Raw genomic sequence first — 14,354 nt, 5'->3', positions numbered from 1 at the left:
ACTACTTGCTCGCTTGCTTGTAGTACATACTACAGTAATATTGGTTTAGATGTTCTAATTCAGGTTTGTTAAGTACATACTGAATATCCTGATGCAGGGGTGCTGACATGCACACCTTTTCACCATGATCATTAGGGGGCGTTGTTGAACCACTGACTCAGTTGTTGCGTAACAAAACCGTCAATGAGATGTGAACATTGGAGTTGTGTATTTATGGAAGTTAAACTGTCTCACTAGGTTTTGAAATTTAAAGCCATAATTATTTTTTTGCAAAAATTTTTTTCCCTTTGGTATTAGAATGATCAATTTTTTTTTTTGCCTGCAAACTTGGCTCTTAGATTTTCCAACATGGAATAATTCACCATTGAAATAACGTATCTGAAATTGATTGATGCAGTCCTTGTAAATTTTGACTTAAAAAGTTTTTTTTCACTCTTGCTTACAACAAACTTTTGTAACGATTTATACGTTGCTCAAGTGACTATCATTACTGTTGTTGCAATTCTGCATGGTTTTTACTGCTACTATTTACTACTAGAGCTCTTGACATAAATCAATGAACAATTTGTTCATTGATTCAATGAACAAATACAATTAACATGCATTAATTCTATTGTACTTGCATTAATGGTATATATCCACTAGGTGGAGATATTGCTCCATTTCAAGACACAGTGATGACCACCCTGTTGCTTATGTTAGTAGACATAGTGGCTTGATTTTTAAATATTTCTGTCTGTCTAATAGGTCCAGTTCTTTTGAAGGAGTTTAAATGTATTTGCAGAATAAGCGTATTTGGAATATCACTGATATTTTTGCTATTTTCAAATTTTCAGGCCGTTGTGATTCTCTTCTTCTGTTCTCCAGATCGAAGCAGCATCCAGCCATCCAGAAGAGATAGTATCCACTTAATCAGCACTGCATCCTGTAGACATCTGTTTGTTCCTGTTGTTTTACTGAGAACAGTCCAAACAATATTACTTGATGGACTTCTAGAAAGGATCTGGCGTAGAAGTCAAACCAATGAAGAACATCGTCCTTGAGATTTTTTGACTTTTGATTCCTCATTTTTGTGTAGGAAAAACACGTGAAATCATGGCAGCCGCGGGCTACGGCTACTACCGCGTCATCATCTTCCTGTGCATGTTCATCGGCTACTCGCTGTATTTCTTCAACAGGAAAATGTTCTCCTTTGCCATGCCTTCTGTGATGGAGGAGATTGCCATGGACAAAGATGATCTGGGTAAGGTCAGAAAGTTCCTTCAAGTATCCAGTCTGTTCCGATTTGAAGAGAAACTTATTAATAACAACGAGAGCTGGTGACTAAAACTAGATGATTGACCACCTCGAGTTACTTAAGGTCATACTTTTACACCTCAGAGGAACACCTTCAAACTCCATTTTTCCCAACTGCACATATTCTGTTTGATCAAACATTATATATTTAAGTCAATTATCATGTCTTCTTTTACAGTAAATTTAAAACAAATTAATTAGCGATTAAGTGTGGGAACCTATGGGTGCATTTAAGGTATTACCTGTGGACTCTGGCAATGACAAGCTGCTTCCTGGGAATGTTCAGCCAACTCTTTAATTATTGGGACAGTGACAGACATTGTGTAATTTTGTCAGTTTGGTAAATTTGTCTAAAGGAAGCATTCTCAAAAATTGAATCAGTGCGCAAGAGGGAGACTTTAGAGGGAAGCCACCAAGACATCTATGTCAACCCTACTGTAAAGGAATTCTAGGCTGATGTGCCTGTGATTGGAGAAACTATGCATAGTGCAAACTTTGTCTTTTGCATCACCCATTACAAAACTTCCAACAACAGAACAGCAACAGAAGCACATAACCTCTTCAGAGTTGTGTGCTTGTCTTTGTGGTTTCCCTCACTATTCTCCTTTTGCATGGTGATACTTTTTGAGAACTTTCTACTCCAGACAGATGCACCACACAGTGTTCTACCACGGAATTTGTATTTCTTAATGATTTATGTAAAAGAAGACAGACCAAAATATATTCACAGATTTTTGTTTGTGTGTCATTCTCTGCTTTGTCTAAAGAAAACTGTAACGTGACAATGACTGATTCCTAAATGGTTAATGCAATGTTTTTGTTAATCCCCGTGAATTAAAGCCTAAAGTCTGCAATACAAGCACACACCCCGACCCCAAAAAGTCACTATTGCAATGCATGTGTGATTAACAAACTTATTTACATCCAACAAGGATGTAATAAAATCATCTGCATTTATTTATTTGTCTGTCTGCTATCAGTATTCCGTCAAAACCACTGCACGGATGATGAAATTTACACCACAGATATTAGCCCATGGAACACTCCATTAAATTCTCTATCAAGATGTCACTTTTTATAGGTTGAAGGATTCCGTTAAAAAAAACACTTCAGGGTTTCTCACCACACATTGGTGTTAGGCCTTGGAAGACTCCACTGAATTTTGAAGGTGACCTGGATTCTGGATCAGGATTTTGTAGACTTTAAAGGATTACATCAAAACTACTTCACAGATACGGCATCGTGATGTAAAACCAAGATCAGGATGACAGTATTTGGTTTCAGCTTGTGAATCAAATATCACATTACAACATCTTGATCAGTCGGACCATTCTGGATCAATATGCAATTATTGCATTGTGTTGTGGAATCTGGATCCAGGTAAAGTCCGGGTCACGATGTGAATCACATATCTTTTATTTTGAGTCCTCCTCAACCCTTGGCGGATGTCAGAAATCTCAGATGGCTCTTGTTTAGGTTGTTTTAACTTTTGGAAAGACAATATTTAAAATGGCTCTATCATGATTTTTAAAACAAAGTAAAGACGTTTTTGCATTTAATAGGTTTTTCCTCTTAATATGATTTTTGCGGTGATGTCACTGAAATGATTTGTTTCTTTCTCCACTTAAATCTGCTATTTTAGTAAGTAAGTAAAGTTTATTTACGAGGTCTGTTAGAAAAGTATAAGACCTTTTTATTTTTTTCAAAAACCATATGGATTTGAATCACGTGCGCTTGCATCAGCCAAGCTTGAACCTTCGTGCGCATGCGTGAGTTTTTTCACGCCTGTCGGTTGCGTCATTCGCCTGTGAGCAGGCTTTGCGTGAGCAGTGGTGAGCAGTGTCCGATACTTTTCTAACAGACCTCGTATATAGCACGTTTCAAGATTAAATCACAAAGTGCTTCCCATACGAACACAGAAATTAAAAACAGCAAAGACATAAAACAGATAAAACTAGGTAAAAGCCAGCCTATACAAATGCATCTTGAGATTTTAATGGTTCTGTCCTCGGTATCTGCAGGTCTGATCACCAGTAGCCAAACCATGGCCTATGCCATCAGTAAGTTCATCAGCGGTGTGCTCTCAGACCAGATTAGCGCCCGATGGCTTTTCTCCATCGGCCTGTTCCTGGTTGGATTGATTAACGTGGCTTTCTCCTGGTCCTCCACTGTGGGCATGTTCTCACTGCTCTGGTTCATCAACGGGCTGGGACAAGGCTGTGGCTGGCCACCGTGTGGAAAGGTGCTGCGCAAGGTAAAAACTCTCTGCAACTCACACAACACAAATGGCCAATGGGCCAAGCAGGTTTTTGATACCACATAAGGTGACTAAACAATACTTACAATCCAGCTTTGGTGTACAAAAGCCTACACAAAACAAAATTTAACCTCTTAAACCCTTGAGTCCCCAAATTTGGGGACTTGCCCTGTTTTGGAACATTTAAACACTCATAACTAACCAATGCTGACACCAACATACACTTATTATACATCAAAATGACAAACGAAGTCTCCTCTACAAAAGTATCCACTTCAATCACATATCAACTAACCACAGCTGAAACGCCAAGCAAATAAAGACATAAATCGGAATTCATTATTTGGAAAAAAAACAAAAACCCTCATTTACTCCTACCAAGTATTATTTACTTTCAATTTTTTTGCATCCACAACATGCCCGAGGACCTGTTTTTTTTTGTTCTGATCCAAACCTTTGCATATTTGACCTTGTACAGGCTGAGAAATAAATCATAATGTATGGGTATGTGATTTTGGTGAAATAGGCTCTAGGGCTTAAGGGGTTAATAAACGCTCCAAACATGTTAATTATTTGTCTGATCTTAATGATTCCAATAAAAGTGGTGACAAAGGGAGATTAACTTTTGCAGGTGTCAAAAATTATAGGTGCACAAATTTAGGCAAAAGGTGATGCAAATTAGAATAGTTTACATAATCAGCTATGTGTAGTCATCACGTCTCATAAAATCCAGTGGACGGTGGCCTTATTTGTACATTATAGTTCATGGGCCAAGCAGGTTTTTGGTACCACTTAAGGGGATGAAACAACACTAGAATCCAGCCTCAGTGCACCATGACCTACACAAAAATGTATAATAGCCATCCCAGGGTGGTAGTTATAGCCAGGTAGCGGTCAATGAAGAATTTGACAGAGGTCAAAATATACAGAATTATTTGTCTATCATAACGATTCCAAAAAGGTATAGTTTGGGTTAACTACGACTGAATTCTACGGAGTTATGGGGTAAAAACAGCAAAAATGGTGACAAAGGTCAGGGGTTTGAACAGGGGTCAAAAGTTAAAGTTGCTCCAATTTTGGTAAAAAGTGATGCAAATTATTGGTTGACTTAATAGCATTTTAAAAAGGAATAGTTTTCGCCATCTGTCATGTTTAGTTCTCACATTACGGGGTAACATACGTCATGGAATCCAATGTACGTCGACATTATTTGACCTTTACTTTGGAGACCAAGCATTCAACACAGTCATGACTATTTAATTTATTGATCCTTTTATTTCAACCAATAATTTGCATATATATATATATATATATATATATTTTTTTTTTTTTTTTTTTTTTTTTTTACTGAAATTGGAGCACTTTAACTTTTGGCCCCTGCACAAATGGGCGGCAACCCTCGAACACCATGATGGACACCGGTGGTCAGGGAAGCCGTCCGACTGTAGAAGTTGTCCTTCCGGGATATGTAGGACGCGTGAGGCAGTTGCAAGGTACTGACAGGCTTGAAGGGCAGCAGATCCTCTGCTGTATGGTAGGTAAAGCAGTGGGTGTGGGAGGAGTTTGGAGTAACCATGGAGAAGGACTTTTGGTTGGCACCAAGGTGCTTCTGGTGGACCATGAGGCACCTCAGGAGAGGAAAACGGGGAACCATCCAAGTTGTCTACAGTAAGGATGGGACTCTGTTGACTTCAACTGAGGATGTAATTCACCACTGGAAAGAACAATTTGAGGAACTCCTGCATCAGAGCGGACCGCCCTCTATAGTAGGGGCAGAACTGGAAGCTGATGGGGGGATTATCATCAATTTCCCTGGTGGAGGTCACTGAGGTTAGTCAAACTATGTTGCAGTGGCAAGGCCCTGGGGGTTGATGAGATCTGTCCAGAAATACTGAATGCTCTAGGTGTGGAGGGACTGTGTTGGATGCGACGTCTATTCAACATTGCGTTGAGGTTTGGGACAGTGCTTAAGGAGTAGCAAATTGGGGTGGTGGTGCCAATATTTTAAAAGGGGGACCAGAGAGTGTGTGTGTAAAATACAGGTGCATCACACTACTCAGCCTCCCTGGTAAAGTCTACTCCAGGGTGCTGGAAAGGAGGATTCAGCGATACTCAAACCTCGGATTGAAGAGGAACAATGCGGGTTCCATCCTGGTCATGGAACAACCGACCAGCTCTTCACTTTCACAAGGATCCTGGAGGGTGCCTGGGAATATGCCCATCTAGTCTACAAGTGTTTTCTGGATTTGGAGAAGGCGTATGATTGGGTACTCCGGGAGATACTGTGGGAGTATAGAGTGAGGGGGTCCCTTCTCAGGGTTATCCAATCTCTGTACTCATGAATTGAGAGCTGTGTTTGGGTTCTTGGCAGTAAGTCAGACTCATTTCCGGTGGGGGTTGGCCTCCACCGGGGCTGCGCCTTGTTACCAATCCTTTTTGTGATATTCATGGACAGGATATTGAGGTGTAGTTGGGGGGAGGAGGGTTTCTGGTTTGATGGGCTCAGGGTCTCATCACTGCTTTTTGCAGATGATGTGGTCCTGGCTTGGCTTCATTGGCCGGTGACCTCCAACACTTATTGGATCGGTTCGCAGCCGAGTGTGAAGCGGCTCGGTTGAGGATCAGCACCTCTAAATCTGAGGCCATGGTTCTCAGCAGGAAACCGATGGATTGCCTACTCCGGGTAGGGAATGAGGTCTTGCCCCAAATGAAGGAGTTCAAGTACCTCAAGGTCTTGTTCACGAGTGAGGGGACAATGAGGCGTGAGATTGGCCCGACAATCAGTGCAGCAGGGATGGTGTTGCATGGGCTCTACCTTACTGTTGTGATGAAAAGGGAGCTAAGCCAAAAGGCAGAGCCCTCGATCTACTGGTCAGTCTTCATTCCTACTCTCACCTATGGTCTTGACCGAAAGAACTAGATTGCAGGTACAAGCGGCCAAAATGGTCTTCCTCAGGATGGTGGCTGGTGTCTCCCTTAAAGATAGGGTGAGAAACTCGGTTATCCATGGGGAGCTCGGATTAGAGCCACTGCTCCTTCATGTTGAGAGGAGCCAGCTGAGGTGGTTCGAGCATCTCAAGATTCAATACTTTATTGCCATGCAACCAGTGCAAGTTGCTAGGGATTTGTTTGTGTGCTCGTAAACAAGAGACATAAGAAGCATAAACATACACACAGTACTCCACATAAAATCACACACATTATATCTGAAGAATAATAAGAAAAAAAAAATAGACCCCCTTAACCTGAGTCAGGTTAAAGTGTCAAGTGCAAACATAGACTCAGCAGTGGCTTGTTAAAGTGCTAAGTGCAGTAGTACAGTACGCAGCAGATACAAAATGGACATATTGCACTAGAATGCTACATAGATAAATATATAAAAGATAAAAAAAAATACATATGCAACAGTGTATATGAGCTCAGTCATAGTCATAAAAACCTACTTTCATAAGGTGCTGGTGCAGGGTAGGAGAACTATTTAGGTGCTTAATGGCTCTGCAGTAGGTGCTGTTGAGAAAGCGTGATGTTTTAGTGGTTATGGCTCTCAACCTTTTACCTGATGGGAGGATGTTGAAAAGGGAGTTAGCTGGGTATGACTGATCTAGTAGGATCTTCAGCCCTTTCCGACAGATATGTGTTTCATAAATAGTAGAGATGGGTGGAAGTTCACCCATGGGAGTTCATCATTTGGTAAGGATGCCTCCTGGGTGCCTCCCTAGGGAGGTGTTCCAGGCACGTCCAGCTGGGAGGAGACCCCGGGGACGACCCAAGAGTAGGTGGAGAGGTTATATCTCCACACTGGCCTGGGTAGGCCTCAGTATCCCCCAATCAGAGGTGGTTAATGTGTCCTGGGAAAGGGAAGTTTGGGGTCCCCTGCTGGAGCCATTGCCCCCATGGCCCGGTTCTGGATTAGTAGTTGAAGATGAGTGAGTGAGTGTGAAATTGTCCATAGGTGTGCATGTGGGTGTGAATGTGTTTGTCTGTATGTGGCCCTGTGACAGACTGGCATCCTGTCCAGGGTGAACCCCGCCTCACGCCCTATGACTGCTGTGATAGGCACCAGCACCCCGGGACCCTTAATTGGAGTAAGTGGTTGAAGATGAGTGATGAGTAAGTGTAACCCTTCATTGAGACCTACCTGGCTATAGCTACCACCCTGGGATGGCTATCATATATTTGTGGGTAGGCCATGGTACACTGAGGCTGGATTGAAAGTGTTGTTTAGTCCTCTTAAGTGGTACTGATTAGGTCAAAATTGATGACTGGCTCATGGACTATTACTATGGAAACCAAGCATGGAAATGGTCAAAACTGTTCAGTTGTAGTAGTATTATTATTACTATTATTTCAATTCATAATTTGCATCAAATTTGCAGCTGTTCTGAGCACTTTATGATGAAAATCTTTGAACTTTTCAGAAAGGCGCTGTGTCATCACCTTTTCAGACAACCAATCCGACTATTCACCATTACGGAAGAATGTGCAGCTGCCCTGTGGCTTATCACTGCTTCAATTAGAAGCTCATGCACTTCATGCAGAGTTACATGGGCTGAAAACACTCATGAGAAATCACACAGGGGAAACCAGTCAGTTGAGTTTGGGGCAAAATTTCTTTTACAGTACTTGGATATTTCATCATTTCATCACCTTAACCTCTGACCTTAATCATTGACCGATTGTAACCAATATTAAGTGACTTCTTCTCACCTGTAGTCCAGGTGTTCCCGCCAAGTTTGATGAAAATCGAATTAGGTGTTCTTAAAATATCTTGCCAAAATTCAAACAAGTCACTCAGAAGAACGTGTGGTGCATCTCCAGCAGTGTCACTACTGAAACCAGAACCTCCTGTTCTTACAGTCGTGTCACAGCTCCCAACAAACTTTGCCCCCCACACCCCTGCTGTTTCCTGTGTTTTGTGTTTTTGTTAAAATTGTTCTAATGTGAACACAACAGTGTGTTTTTCTTCTTGTGTGTTGAATAAGGACCTGTTGGGTTCTTCTAAACGTGAAGGTCATCTAACATGATCAACGGGTAAGCTGTAGGAAAAGTGAACAATGTTGCGATTTCTGCTGTTTCTTGTTTTTGTGGCAGTGGTTTGAACCCTCCCAGTTTGGGACATGGTGGTCTGTGCTGTCGTGCAGTATGAACCTGGCTGGGAGTTTGGGTCCGATCCTGGTCACGGTGCTCCTGCAGTACTATGACTGGAGAGCCATCATGTCCATGTCTGGGTTTTTCTGTGCGGCCTTCTCGTTTGTTTGTCTGGCGTTTGTAAAGAACGAGCCAAAGGATGTGGGTCTGCCCAGCATCGAAGCCGCCACCAAGAAGGGGTCGAAGAAAGGTGAGCAAAGGGGGTGTGGCCTGAGTCGAATTAGGATGCAGAGAGGAAACTGGAATTAAAGATTATTATCTGAGTGACAGTGGTTAGTTTTTATCATCATATTGATCGCTGCAGACCATCAGTCATATTTAGTGAAATATTTGACCATACAAGAGTTTGATTCATTAGCCAACATGTTGGACTGATCAAGTTGCACAACTAAAACCAGTTTTTCGTTCTCATGCATTTTTTGAACTTTGTAATTATTGTCTTGAAAGTGCTTAATTATTCTTCTTCATCAAGTAACCGTGAACATCTGACTTTTTCAGGTTGCAGCCAAAGATCATTTTAATTGTCATTTAATCTGATTATTCCAGTTAAGCCTTTATTTTATGCAATGTGTATGTGTAAAAAATTTCTGAGAAACCAATAAGATGTCTTTAAATTATCTTGTTTTGTCCAAACAAAAGGTTAAAATCCAACAGTGTACAGATTGTTTATAAGAAATCAAAACTGGTTCATCTCAATTTTAGGTAGTTTAAATACATTTGCTATTTATTTAGAGCTGTTTCAAGCCACTGTAAAAAAAAAAAAAAAAAAAATTAAATTAAATAAAAAAAAAAAATTAAAACCTGGTTTAGAAATATTTAATGTTCTTTAGCATTATATAAAACCAGTTATTACAAATCAATTTCAAATTTATCAAGATTCAAACTACTTAAAACATTTTATTGTGTCCTGAATGTATTTAAAACATTAATATATTAGCCAACTATTTTCTGTGTAAAGGTTCAGTGGCTTAAAGGAGTCCTGTGCAGAGAATGAAGAAACACTCCTTACTGTGGAGATTTCTCCATGAGCACTTTTACGGCATGTGAGCCCCGGACTGTAGAACTTTTGCCACTCTCGCATATATAAAGAGACAGCAGTACCCACTACTCAGAGTTGTCCTACCCCAGAGATGGAGGACAGCACCTACTTACCAGCAAAAGTGACATTTATGGGCAAAAAATTGCTCTGACAAAAAATGTAGTGGCACTAGAATTCACATACGACTGGTTTTTCCCACATAGTGAACCGACGGATTAAAAGACTCCAACTGCTGTTCCTTCTGCTTGATGTTACTTACTTAACACTTAAGACTTAAAACTCGAGGGGAAAGAGCCTTCTCCGTGGTCGGTCCCAGACTGGAACGCTCTGCCCCTACACGTCCGATCTGCTCCCACTGTGGAGTGTTTTAAGTCCCGTCTTAAGGCCCACTTTTATTCCTTGGCTTTTAACATCGCGTGAGTTGTACGGTCCTTGTGTCTTATTTTATTTTTATTTTATTGAAATTTATTGTTTTATCATGGTTTTATTTATTTATGTATTATTTTATCTTATCTATTTTACTGTTATTATTGTTATTATTAATATTTTGCGTGTCTATGCTTTTGCTGTGCAGCACTTTGGAGACTCGAGTCAGTTTAAATGTGCTTTATAAATAAAGTGGATTGGATTGGATTGGATGTTGAGTGAGGCGGAATGGCTCAGGAGAGATTTGTTTGTGGCCCGAAAGCGACATGAGTGAGACATCAACTGGCAGAAAGCGTCATTTATAGTACCTTTAAGATTAGTTTAGAATAATTTGAAATGTCAGGCAGGTCAGGTATGGGAGCCTGAATACTGATTAGCAACCACCCAGGGAGGTCACGATCTGTACCTGCCTCTCAAAAGTGGTGATCTATTTGCTACAGCCTGGACAAACATGAGTGCACCTTGGCCTTATCTAGTTACTGAGCTCCTCAGCACTCAGGCACCCATGTCTTTCATCCAAAACTTGTGAAAAGTTATTTTAAAAAAGTTTTAAACCAGTTTAAAATATGTTTGACAAAATAAAGTAAGTAAGTAAACTTTATTTATATAGCGCTTTTCACAGATAGGGGTCACAAAGCGCTTTACAAGGTAAAACAATAAAAATATACAGTAAAAATCCACACTCAGTACTAAAAGATTATTGGCCATGAAAAGCCTGTTTAAAAAGTAGAGTCTTCAGTTGCTTTTTGAACATCTCAACAGAGTCCAGGGAGGAGGGAGGAGAGTAAAGGAGGTTCGAGGAACCATCAACAGGTTCTGACCTAAAGATCTGAGGCTGTGGGCTGAGGTGTAAGGCTGAATCAAGTCAGCAATGTAATCAGGAGCCTGACCATGTAGTGCTCTGAAAGTCAAAACCAAGATTTTAAAATTAATTCTGGAGGCAACAGGGAGCCAGTGGAGGGATTCCAAGATAGGCGTGATGTGGGCTGTCCTGTTGGTGCGGGTCAGAAGCCTCGCAGCAGAGTTCTGGACATACTGCAACCGATTTATCTCCTTCTTACCCAGGCAAGGGTAAATAAAAGCTGTTCAACCCACTGTCTAGCCATTGGTGTAGAACCATTTAAAACTAGAAGCACTCGGAGAGCGCAAACTTCCGTCAAGTCCATAGGATCACTGACGTCACATGGAATACCCTTTGGCAAAGAGACTTATTCCACGTCGTTTCACACATCTACCATCATGTTTCAGATTCAGTGGTTAACCCTCTGGGGTCTGAGGGCATTTTTTGGACAGTTCACTTGCCTGGCATAAATGTTTTATTACAACCTGTACTTTCAAAATATATATGCTATAGTTGTGTTTTATAAGTGTAATAAAGGTTTACAATCAGAAATAAGAAAAGAAAAAGTAAAGCGGAAATAATTTTCCACGCACATTTATTCAAAACACACAGCAAACTATAATAAACTAGTAACACATCACTCCTAAAAACAATATTTGGTGTGTCACGTGAGGTGAATCTGCCCTACGATTGGATTTTGGAAAACCGTGTGACGGTGAACCAATTCCGATTGGACACTCACATTGCTCACGTCATCAAACAGCATCTATGAGGAGTACAAAGATGGTTGATGGTGGCTCGAAAGTCCACGGAGTTAACTTTTCAGCAAAAAAAAAAAGTTTCTATCTCATATCATTAAAAAGTTATTTATAATTTTGTAAAGTTTGGTCTCAGCCGTCGTATATGATGGCATCGGCCCCAGAGGGTTAAACCTTAAGATCTTCAGCAAATGTATTTATAAAGAGAAACTGCATGAACTACACTTTTTTTTTTTTTTCTAATAAGTTAATTCAGTGAGGAGAAACAAATGCTAAATTATTGTTGTGTCGCAACTTAATTTTTGTTCAGCCTTTGTGACCCGTCTTCATGAAGTTAGATGCAAAAATGTTGGAATTGGCCCTATCCTGCAATGATAAAGAATCCTTAAAAAATTATTGCATCCGGATCGTGTTCCGGCTTATTACCAAAATTTAATGACTTCTAAGTTAGGCCAAGATACACCCCTGGTAAAAATTTCATTGAAATCCATTGAGGATTTTTTTGAGTAATCCTGCTAACAAACCAACCAACCGACCAACAAACAAACGGATGCGACCGAAAACATAACCTCCTTGGTGGAGGTAGTAACAAGGGCAATCAGAGATTTCTGATGTCCGCCAATCCAGGGATCCGGATCACCTGCAAAATTCAGTGGCGTCGTCCATGCCCTAATATTATCTATTTGTGGTGCAAATTTGTTGAGAATCCGTGAAGTAGTTTTGAAGTAATCTTTCAAAGCCTATACAAAGAGAAATCTTGATCTGGATCCGGATCACCTCCAAAATTCAGTGGCATCTTCCATGCCCTAATATCCATCTGTGGTGCAAATCTGGTGAGAATCCGTGGAGTAGTTTTGATGTAATCCTTCAAAGCCTATATTAAGTGAAATCCTGATCCAGAATCCGGATCACCTCCAAAATTTAATGGATTCTTCCATGGACTAATATGTATCTGTGTTGGAAATTTCTTCAAAATCCATGCAGTAGTTTTGACATAATCTTGCTAACAGACAAATAAATAAACACCAATGATTTTATTACGTCCTTGGTGGACGTAACAAGCTCATATAAAATGGGGGAAAAAAGCAAATCACATTTTAGGGTGCCAAGTGTACAAGTCAGACTTTTCACTCATCTCCAAGGTTTCAAATAGTGATTTGTCCAAATCTTATCTGGAACTGGGCTGATGGAAAAGGTAGAAGTGCTTGTGAACTGTTGGTGAATGTCACTAAAGCAAACAAACACTGGAACTGTGCTGAAATCTTTACAGTGAACATTCCATGCACGTAATAGCCTGCGGAGTTGTGCGGTATGTTGAACAGTTTTCATGTGTTCTCTCTCCAGGCAACAGTGAGAGCACGCTGAGTGAATTCCTCCTCTCGCCTTTCCTCTGGGTGCTGTCGTTGGGTTACCTGGTGGTGTTCGGGGTCAAGACTGCAGCCACTGACTGGGGGCAACTCTTCCTGATGCAGGAGAAAGGCCAGACGGCTCTCATGGGTGTGCACGTTAATAGAAAACTCATTAGAAATGTGCATTGATCCTCCCCCCCAGGCTTTATCACAGTGTTTGCACCAATCTCAAACACCATAAATGAAGCCCAGTTGATCTGTGTTTCCAGTGTATCACACTGAGGGTTTAAGTTGCTGCTGCCGTGTGTATCATGTAACCGTTTGGGGCTGCTGACATTATCCGTGTTGTTAACAGGAAGCTCCTACATGAGTGCGTTGGAGGTCGGAGGTTTTGCCGGCAGCCTGGCAGCAGGACTCCTCTCAGACAGAGCTGTAGCTCGGGTGAGCCACACGTACAAATTAATTGCCCAAAAATAAATGTTTGTCAGTGTTTCAGTTGGGTCTTTGGACTTAAAACACGTGATAATGATCAGCACAAAGTTGGAGGGCATTTACATCCAAATTACACTCAACAAAAATATAAACACAACACTTTTGGTTTTGCTCCCATTTTATATGAGATGAACTCAAAGATCTAAAACTTTTTCCACATACACAATATCACCATTTCCCTCAAATATTGTTCCCAAACCAGTCTAAATCTGTGATAGTGAGCACTTCTCCTTTGCTGAGATAATCCATCCCACGTCACAGGTGTGCCATATCAAGATGCTGATTAGACACCATGATTAGTGCACAGGTGTGCCTTAGACTGCCCACAATAAAAGGCCACTCTGAAAGGTGCAGTTTTGTTTTATTGGGGGGGGATACCAGTCAGTATCTGGTGTGACCATTTGCCTCATGCAGTGCAACACATCTCCTTCGCATAGAGTTGATCAGGTTGTCAATTGTGGCCTGTGGAATGTTGGTCCACTCCTCTTCAATGGCTGTGCGAAGTTGCTGGATATTGGCAGGAACTGGTACATGCTGTTGTATACGCTGGTCCAGAGCATCCCAAACATGCTCAATGGGTGACATGTCCAGTGAGTATGCCGGCCATGCAAGAACTGGGACATTTTCAGCTTCCAAGAATTGTGTACAGATCCTTGCAACATGGGGCCGTGCATTATCCTGCTGCAACATGAGGTGATGTTCTTGGATGTATGGCACAACAGTGGGCCTCAGGATCTCGTCACGGTAT

At 41.1% G+C, this 14,354-nt stretch overlaps 1 protein-coding gene across 1 annotated transcript in view; it reads left to right on the top strand.

The window, feature by feature from the left end:
• Nucleotides 1–893: 893 nt before the first annotated feature.
• The window catches only part of slc37a4b (solute carrier family 37 member 4b), a 39,213-nt gene continuing 25,752 nt past the window's right edge, over nucleotides 894–14,354 (top strand). The window contains exons 1-5 of the mRNA XM_034178969.1: nucleotides 894–1,243; nucleotides 3,318–3,550; nucleotides 8,645–8,891; nucleotides 13,110–13,262; nucleotides 13,470–13,555. Of these exons, the coding sequence (XP_034034860.1) occupies nucleotides 1,096–1,243; nucleotides 3,318–3,550; nucleotides 8,645–8,891; nucleotides 13,110–13,262; nucleotides 13,470–13,555 (867 nt within the window). The 5' untranslated portion in view covers nucleotides 894–1,095. The remainder of the gene's footprint in view (nucleotides 1,244–3,317; nucleotides 3,551–8,644; nucleotides 8,892–13,109; nucleotides 13,263–13,469; nucleotides 13,556–14,354) is intronic.

Source organism: Thalassophryne amazonica, chromosome 9 (genome assembly GCF_902500255.1).
Source record: "Thalassophryne amazonica chromosome 9, fThaAma1.1, whole genome shotgun sequence".
Lineage (NCBI taxonomy): Eukaryota > Metazoa > Chordata > Actinopteri > Batrachoidiformes > Batrachoididae > Thalassophryne > Thalassophryne amazonica.
Note: the sequence above shows the minus strand (reverse complement) of the source record. Positions and strands in the feature narration are given on the sequence as shown.